We start from the raw sequence: 10,000 nt of genomic DNA, 5'->3' as shown, positions 1-10,000 counted from the left end.
TTATCCCCGATCTGCAGCCGGCCATCCTTGTGAGCGGCTCCTCCCTCGATGATCTTGGTGACGTAGATGCTGTTGTCCCCGGGGATGTGCTGGTTGCCCACGCCGCCCGCGATGCTGAAGCCCAGGCCTGGGGGAGAGAGAGATGGAGAGAGGGAGGGAGGGAGGGATGGACAGATGGAGAGAGGGAGGGATGGAGGGATGGAGGGATGGAGGGATGGAGGGATAAGAGATGGAGAGAGGGAGGGATGGAGGGATGGAGGGATGCAGGGATGGAGGGATGGAGGGATGAGAGATGGAGGGATGAGAGATGGAGAGATGAGAGATGGAGAGATGAGAGATGGAGAGATGAGAGATGAGAGATGAGAGACGGAGTGGTGGAGAGATGGAGAGATGAGAGATGAGGGATGAGGGATGAGAGATGGAGAGATGAGAGATGGAGAGATGAGAGACGAGAGATGGAGAGATGGAGAGATGAGAGATGGAGAGATGAGAGATGAGAGATGAGACATGGAGAGATGGAGAGATGGAGAGATGGAGAGATGCGAGATGAGAAATGAGAGATGGAGAGATGAGAGATGAGAGATGAGAGATGGAGAGACAGAACAACAGAGATATGGAACAGCAAAGTATTGACTGAGGAGACATATACTGACACACATACAATACGTGTATGAATGACTACACACATGCACTCACTCACTCACTCACTCACTCACTCACTCACTCACTCACTCACTCACTCACTCACTCACTCACTCACTCACTCACTCACTCACTCACTCACTCAATCACTCACACACACACACACACACACACACACACACACACACACACACACACACACACACACACACACAAGTACCTTTGGGCCCCTTGATGAGCTTGATCTCGGTGACCTTCTCGGCGGCGGGTTTCCGGCGGAGGACGTAGAGACGGACGATGGCGCCCGCCTCCTTCAGCGCCTCCACCGCCAGGCTGTGGCTCACCTCCCTCACGTCTACATCGTTCACAAACAGGATGCTGTCGTTCACGCTGGGAGAGGAACAGAGGGATGGAGACGGGGGGGTGGGGGGGGAGAGAGAGAGAGAGGGGGGGGGGAGAAAGAGAGAGGGGGGGGGGAGAGAAAGAGAGAGAGAGAGAGGGGGAGAGAGAGAGGGAGAGACAGAGAGAATGGGGGGGAGAAAATTATGAGTCTGTTAATGGTGAGCAGGAGAGGAGGGGAGTAGGGGAGAGGGAGGAGGGGAGGAGAGGAGTAGGGAGTAGGGGAGAAGGGAGCAGGAGAGGAGGGAGGAGGGGAGTAGGGAACAGGGGAGGAGGGAGGGAGGGGGGAGGGATCATGAGGGACGAGGGCAGGAGAGAGCAGGGAGGAGCAGGGTGGAGAGACGGCTACCAGCCGGCCCCGTGGCTCTGCTCCATCCACCCACCCTCCACACGCGTTCAGCAGGGACGTCCCCCACACGCGTTCAGCAGGGATGTCCCCCACACGCGTTCAGCAGGGATGTCCCCCACACGCGTTCAGCAGGGATGTCCCCCACACGCGTTCAGCAGGGATGTCCCCCACACGCGTTCAGCAGGGACGTCCCCCACACGCGTTCAGCAGGGATGTCCCCCACACGCGTTCAGCAGGGATGTCCCCCACACGCGTTCAGCAGGGATGTCCCCCACACGCGTTCAGCAGGGATGTCCCCCACACGCGTTCAGCAGGGATGTCCCCCACACGCGTTCAGCAGGGACGTCCCCAACACGCATGCAGGTCTGCTGCACACAGGGCCTTGGAAGCAGCAGAGTGCCGGTCTCTTCTTCTCAGAGCCTTGGCACTCATCCATTATTCACGCCCTGACATGTTCACGACCTTGCCCGCCACTTCATCCGTTCTGAAGGTCACGTCATGAGACCCCTCTCTGCATAATGGCTTCCGTGAAGCCCTGCTTATCAAGGCCATTGTGCTTGACTGAGAGACCCCGCTTTCATGTCTACCTTTTAACTATATGGGCTGATTCATATCAACCCCAGTCTGTAGCTGGGGGAGAAGCGCTCTTTGATGCAAGGAGGGGAGGAGGGAGGAGGGGGAGGAGGGGAGAAGGGAGGATAGGGAGGAGGAGGAGTAGGAGGAGGAGGGGACGAGGGGATGGTTATATTTAGGCTGCTCCTATGAGCAGATTGGGCTGGGTGAACTGCTTCTGTCTGACTGAGGGAGTGAGAGAGAGAGAGAGAGAGAAGGAGGGAGGGAGAGAGAGAGGTGGGGAGAGAGAGGAGAGAGAGAGGAGAAGAGGGGGGAGAGCGAGCCTCTGCTGGTGCAGACCGATGGCGTGGCAGGGGGGCATGTTGTTTCTATTGATTCGTCCGGATGTGTGTTTACGTACGAGGGCGTGGATGTGCTGCTGTGTGTACAGACGGGTGCATGTGTGTGTGGGAGGAGGTGTGAGTGCTAGAGTTGCAGAAATGAGATGCGTGCGTGTGCGTGTGTGTGTGTGTGTGTGTGTGTGTGTGTGTGAACCTCAGTCTGCCGTCCTGGGCTGCTGCTCCTCCAGGGATGATCTTGGTGATGAAGATGCTGGGGTCGTCTCCTACGTGGGGGTTGTCTGTTCCCCCGGCTATACTGAAGCCCAGGCCTGAGTTCCCCTGCACACACACACACACACACACACACACACACACACACACACACACACACACACGCACACACACACGTTATAAAACAAATGTAAACATCTTGCCTGCTCTGCTCAATAACAATTAAATTGGCAGCAGAATCTAGCAATGCGGTTATTCCTCATAAATGATCAGGTGAACTAACTCTCAACTGAAATATTCCAGATTATTATATGATAGGGCCACACTGAAAACAATACTATTCCAGATTATTATATGATATGGCCATACTAAAAACATACTCACTCTCTCCAGAGTAATCTCTTCATACTCGATCTCGCCCTCCGTCCCGTTCACCTGAGAGAAGAGTACAGGCACACAGTCTCCTGACAGTCTATAAACACAGTCAGTCTCCTGACAGTCTATAAACACAGTCAGTCTCCTGACAGTCTATAAACACAGTCAGTCTCCTGACAGTCTATAAACACAGTCATTCTCCTGACATTCTAGAAACACACAGTCAGTCTCCTGACAGTCTATAAACACAGTCAGTCTCCTGGCAGTCTATAAACACAGCCAGTCTCCTGACAGTCTAGAAACACAGTCAGTCTCCTGACAGTCTAGAAACACAGTCAGTCTTCTGACAGTCTAGAAACACAGTCAGTCTTCTGACAGTCTAGAAACACAGTCAGTCTCCTGACAGTCTAGAAACACAGTCACTCTCCTGACAGTCTAGAGACACAGTCAGTCTCCTGACAGTCTAGAAACACAGCCAGTCTCCTGACAGTCTAGAAACACAGTCAGTCTCCTGACAGTCTAGAAACACAGCCAGTCAGTGGAGCGTATTAAGGAATGGTGCTGTGAGAGGGTATTGTGGGTCAGACAAGCGTAGTGAGAGAGCAGAGGAGTGATCCTTACGTATGGGGAGCCATCGAGCGTGTCGGTGTTCACCACCACTGGAGGAGAGTTCCCCTGGAGGAGACGAGAGGGGAGGGAACGTTAAGCAAAGGAGCAGTCTCAAAGTCACATTTGTATGCAGGCAGTAAACGCACACAGACACGCACACATGCACAGGGAGGCACACACACACGCACGCACGCACGCACGCACACACGCACACACACACACACACACACACACACACACACACACGGGATAATCCTCAAGGCCAGAGAGAAGCTTGTGGCAGTTGTAACAATAGACAGACAGTCCCAGCGCTGCCACTGCTGTGGGGGAAGATACGTGTGGGTGTGAATCCTCAGGACCAGCAGGCCTGGAGTCTCCTCCTCAGCTCAGCCGGAACCAGCCGGAACCAGCCAGAACCAGCCAGAACCAACCGGAACCAGCCAGAACCAGCCGGAACCAGCCGGAACCAGCCAGAATCAGCCGGAACCAGCCAGAACCAGCCGGAACCAGCAGCCACAGACATTTCCCAATGCAGTCACAACGGCCTGCTCCTCGATCCACCAACATCAACCTTCACTGCGGAACGTCCTCACTGTTAACTACACGTCGCCTAAACCCCTGGAGCGGACGTTAGGGAGTTGACATCTCCTCAGACTGGACTTTTTGAAGCCCAACCTCTAGCGTTAGTCTGAAGCCCAACCTGGCAAATGGTAAATGAACTGCACTTATATAGCGCTTTTATCCAAAGTGCTTTACATGGGCCTCTCATTCACCCATTCACACACATTCACACACCAGCTAGCCTGCTCATTGGGAGCAATATGGGGCTCAGCGTTTTACCCAAGGACACTTCGACATGTGGACAGGAGGAGCCAGGATTTGAACTGCTGACCCTATAATCGTTTAACGACCCGCTCTCCCTCCTGAGCCACAACCTCTGGCCTTGGTTTGAAGCCCAACCTCTACTGTAGCCTCAGAGGCGTGGCCAATGGCCATCATCCACTGCTGATTGGCTCTGGGACCCTGACAGTGGGCTAGACCACAGCTGCAAGACTCTGCCTTGGGACCCCCGTCCTCTCCTGTGTGTCAATGTCCCCTACTGTAACACAGCCCTGGATCAGAGTCCCACATGCTGAGACCCTCTGTGACGCCCTGAGGGCACACACAGCAGAGATGAAAGCGCCACCGGATAACAGCGCCATGAACGGAGAAACGCCAACTCAGGATGACAGTTGGGGCCGCGGCGGTTAGCCCGCCATCAGCGTCCAGCGCTCTACAGAGCTGGCAGCCCGCGTCGCTGAGGAACGTGAGCACGCTGAGGAACGCGAGCACGCTGAGGAACCTGAGCATGCTGAGGAACCTGAGCACGCTGAGGAACGTGAACACGCTGAGGAACCTGAGCACGCTGAGGAACCTGAGCACACTGAGGAACGTGAACACGCTGAGGAACCTGAGCACGCTAAGGAACGTGAACACGCTGAGGAACCTGAGCACGCTGAAGAATGTGAGAGCGCCACTCTGCGTCTCATTAGTCAGGAACATGATGGAAGCAGCGCCTGAGGGGACAACAAGTCGATGCCGGGATGGGACAGGACAGGGCGGGACAGGACAGGAGAGGACAGGACGGGACAGGACGGGACGGGAGAGGAGAGGACAGGAGAGGACAGGACAGGACGGGGCGGGACGGAAGAGGACAGGAGAGGAGAGGACGGGACGGGACGGTGCTGGGCTGGGCGGGGCGGGGCGGGACAGGACAGGACAGGAGAGGACAGGACAGGAGAGGACAGGCCTCTCATTGCTGTGTGCGGGTTTACATTCTCTTACACAGGGCAGGACGTGTTCACTCTCAAACGTGATACTCTGTTATGGTCAGATTAATCACCTCAACATAGTATTTATACTGTATAGTATTCTTTATAGTATACTACAGCACATAGTATACTTACTGTAGAATATAGTAGAGTCTACATAATAAAGAATAGAAAAGGCCTCGTGGGCGGTTTCCCTTTTGTTTTCTTCTTTTTTTTTTAAGAGATTTTAAAATATATATATATATTTATAGAGAAAATGTTGGGTTTTTATTTTGCAGGACACACAATTAAATTCAATTGTTGGAGCCATATGTAGGATATTATTATTATTATTATTATTATTGTCAAATGTTTTTTGTTTGGACAATCATGGTTCATATGTTTTGGTTTGATTTATGTTCTCATTAATTGGTAATTCTTAGTTTAGGTCGTTTGGAATGATTACTCCCCCCTAGCCTATATTATGGTAACGGTACTGCACCCAGCATGGTTCGCTAATTGATACCAATTATCTATGTTTTAATGGGTGTCTACCAGGAAGGCAGGAAGTGTTGGACAATAGACGGGGTGATCATATATTTTTCAACCACCACCACACCACCACCACACACTCGTATGGACTAAATTAATCCAGTTTTCGTGTCGAATTTGGAATTGTGAAACCTACCTGTTTGGAACTCGATGTTGGGATTACAATAAACAACCTTGGATTTTATATATGGACTGGATTAGATTATTGCTGGGAAGGTGCGTCTGGAAAGTTTGCTACCCCGACTGGTCACGGCTAATGAACGTTTGGGACCTCGAAAGCCGATACATCAATAATATCAATAATTTATTTACGAGACATGACAGGAAGTGGGCTAACGTTAGCGTGTGCCAATGTGTGCCGGTCAAAATTGACACGTCAGTATCACAGCGGATCGGATGGCTGCTGTCAATCGAGCATTATAGGCTAGTATAGCTAAACATGACCAAACGCAAGTACAACGCAAACTACCTTAAATATGGGTTTTCATACACTGAAGACAGTAAAGGGCAAAAACCGCAGTGTGTTACGTGCAGTGAGGTGTTGGCACATGACACCTGACAACTGTATGAAGGCTTTCTGTATTGTTGCACTATCTTTCTATTTTTGTGGAATATATTTGAGTGCTGTGGAATAAATTTGGGTCGCGACTTCATGATAAGGAAAAATGTGGGTCCTGAGGCTCCACCAGTTGAGAACCACTGGTGTACTACATAGTATCTTAACACTATATTATCTGTATGGTAATACTACCTAGTATCTTTATAGGATACTACATACAGTAGTAGGCTATATTTACTGTAGGATATAGTATATTTACAGTAAACTGCAGAGTATCTTAACTGTATACTATAGTATATTTAGTGCATATTAGATATATTTACTGTATATTAGTATCTTCACCAGTACCTTTACTGTATACTGTGGTATTATATTGTATACTACAGTATATTTACTTATACAGATAGTAGTATCTTTACTGTATACTATAGGATCTGTACTGTATACTACATATTATATTTACTGTATACTATAGTAGCTTTACTCAAACAAAAGGTAAAGCGTTAGAAAGGATTTAATAAAAGAATTTGTCCTGGGTTTGCTTAAGTTCTCTCTCTCCATCTCTCTACAGAGGCTGGTTATCTTTTCAATATATTCCCTGTATGTTTGTGCTGTAGGAGGAGAAGGGCGCTGTGATGTGCTCCTCCCAGAATGCTCTCTGCAGTCTCTCTCTCTCTCCTCTTTAAACCTCCATCCATTTTCCTTCGTTATTTTATCACTCCCTGATTAGTATGGGGAACACGCTGTGCATCCAAAGTGCTTACAGAGCAGCCAACAACAGCAACAGCATGAAATCAGCTTCCCCACCTTCACACAGCTGACAGCTCTCACACACAAACACGCGCGCACACACACGCATACACACAGACACACACGAACACACATGCATGCACACACACACAGACACACACACAAACATGCATGCGCCAGTACACACACACACGTGCACTCATTCACTCACACACACACATACACACACACACACACACGCGTGCATGCACACACACACAGACACACACGCAAACATGCATGCGTCAGTACACACACACACACGTGCACACATTGACACACACACACCCCCACAGGCAAACAGAAAACCACACAGGTCATACTGTATGAGCCAGATACACTTCTAACATCCCACATTTTTTCTCCATCCATCTTCCTCATCCTGCTCTTCATCAGTCTGTCCTGACCCTCAGATCTGGTCTTATAACGTAATAATATTACACTATTATTACACACGCCCAGTGTGACGTACGTATGTAATAGACAGGTTAGCATTCAGACAAAGGTCATCATCTTTTCTCTGGCGTTATCCCTCCCCTCTTCCTCCTCCTCCTCCTCCTCCTCACAGTCGCGTCCCACCACTCTGAGCAAAAGTGCCAACAATCGCTCCCACTCCCCACCACCGGCTGCCATGGTTACAGAATAGCATCAGCCACAGGGAAAGACTGTCTCCATGGTAACCTGGATTTCCATTCCGATGGTCTAAAGCTCCAGTGATTCCTGGTGGGCCGGCATCATAGCCAGCGCAAACAACAGGGGGATTGAAATCATTTCCACTTCTGGCACGTAATTTCCCACAGGTCTGAGATATACTTGTGGTGGTGGCTGTCCAAGGGGAGGCTCTGTTTTGTAAGCAGAGATTTTTTACTACATGTGACAAACAACAAATATGTGTAACCTTTAACACATAAACATAACATAACATTATTTACTGAATATGTCTACTAATTTCCCATAATATACAGTATTTCACAGATCCACCCCCCCAACCATCAAATCTGCTCTCATCACAGCATCAATTAATTTGATTTTATTCCCCTAAATTCTCTACTACACTATTACTCAATGATAAAAATAACATGGTCTATTACTCAATGATAAAAATAACATGGTCTATTACTCAATGATAAAAATAACAGGGTCTATTACTCAATGATAAAAATAACATGGTCTATTACACAATGATAATAATAACATGGTCTATTACTCAATGATAAAAATAACATGGTCTATTACTCAATGATAATAATAACATGGTCTATTACTCAATGATAAAAATAACATGGTCTATTACTCAATGATAAAAATAACATGGTCTATTACTCAATGCTAATAATAACATGGTCTATTACTCAATGCTAATAATAACATGGTCTTTAAGCCAATTATAAAAATAACATGGCCTATCACTTAATGATAATAATAACATGGCCTATTACGCAATGATAATAATAACATGGCCTATTACTCAATGATAATAATAACATGGCCTATTACTCAATGATAATAATAACATGGCCTATTACTCAATGATAATAATAACATGGCCTATTACTCAATGATAATTACATGGCCTATTACTCAATGATAATAATAACGTGGCCTATTACTCAATGATAATAATAACATGACCTATTACTCAATGATAATAATAACGTGGCCTATTACTCAATGATAATAATAACATGACCTATTACTCAATGATAATAATAACATGGCCTATTACTCAATGATAATAATATCATGGTCTATTACTCAATGATAATAACTATAAATGGTGCTCAGAGAGCACAGATCACCGAACATTAATGCATTTCCATTTTTTTTATTTTGATTTCACAAAAATTACCAGACCACTTTTCATGACACTCGGTGGAGGGGTGTAGCATGGGCCAATTTTAGAACCTATTCAATTTTGGTGTGCACAGAGCCACAACATGCATTCAGTGGTGGAGGTCTGTGCTCTCTGAGCACCATTTCTAGTAATGAGAATGATTTTGGATTTACACATCTTAGTCAGGACCAAAGGTTTTTTACATGTGAAGCTGACCTTTGACCTCTCCTAACCCTACATTCACCAGTAGTCTACAGCCCCCTCCAGTACAGGAACCACAGACACTATACTGTGCTAGATACTGTAGTATACAGTAAACATACCATAGTTTACAGTTAAGATACTAGTAAAGATATGTATGGTGTCAGCAGCACCAGCACTATCAGATTCACATCAGCCTACCTCGACGCATAAGGCTTACAGCACAGTAGGGTTAAATATTTTTCCTGAAATTTGCATTTTTTTCCTCCCGGGATTTGCGGCTCTCTTTCCCGGTATTCCCGGGAGAAATATTAATGTTTTTCATTTTATGGTGTGGAGCGCACACAGTACAAACAACTCTAATAATTTTGACCTAGAATCTATATTGAGATAAAGTTCACATGCAGAATAGCTTGGACTCCATAGGCGTGTTTGTGTGCTGTTTGTCATCCAAACGAACACAGTTTAAATAATAATCAGCAGCTTCTACTTCAGTAATGCTCGGATGTAGCCTACGTGATCCGACTGCAGGGAAGCACTAACAGCCGGCCTGGTTATACACGATAAACTTAAGACATTTACTCGTTAAATTCACCATGAGGTCGCTGCTCCGAAATGATCACTCAATGCTCAATGTTTACAGAATATTTATTTTGCAGTCATTCGTAGAACAGTTCACGGTAGCCTACGGTACGTCGTGCAGAAAATAGACATGCACTTCACTACGCACGGACTGTGTGCAGATATTGCAAAAATATAATGCTGTTCAGCTGTTAA

The 10,000-nt window shown here is 47.4% G+C and overlaps 1 protein-coding gene across 1 annotated transcript in view; it reads right to left on the bottom strand.

The window, feature by feature from the left end:
- Positions 1 to 10,000, bottom strand: part of dlg4a (discs, large homolog 4a) — a gene marked incomplete at both ends in the record, with an annotated part of 72,434 nt that overhangs the window by 8,783 nt on the left and 53,651 nt on the right. Inside the window, 4 exons of the mRNA XM_084450305.1 lie at positions 1 to 127; positions 863 to 1,032; positions 2,498 to 2,622; positions 2,899 to 2,949. The exon at positions 1 to 127 is cut by the window's left edge and continues 10 nt beyond it. Coding sequence (XP_084306431.1) covers positions 1 to 127; positions 863 to 1,032; positions 2,498 to 2,622; positions 2,899 to 2,949 — 473 coding nt within the window. The remainder of the gene's footprint in view (positions 128 to 862; positions 1,033 to 2,497; positions 2,623 to 2,898; positions 2,950 to 10,000) is intronic.

This window comes from Borostomias antarcticus (assembly GCF_949987555.1).
Source record: "Borostomias antarcticus genome assembly, chromosome: 15".
In the NCBI taxonomy this organism is placed as follows: Eukaryota; Metazoa; Chordata; class Actinopteri; order Stomiiformes; family Stomiidae; genus Borostomias; species Borostomias antarcticus.
This window is presented reverse-complemented; position numbering and strand designations above follow the sequence as displayed.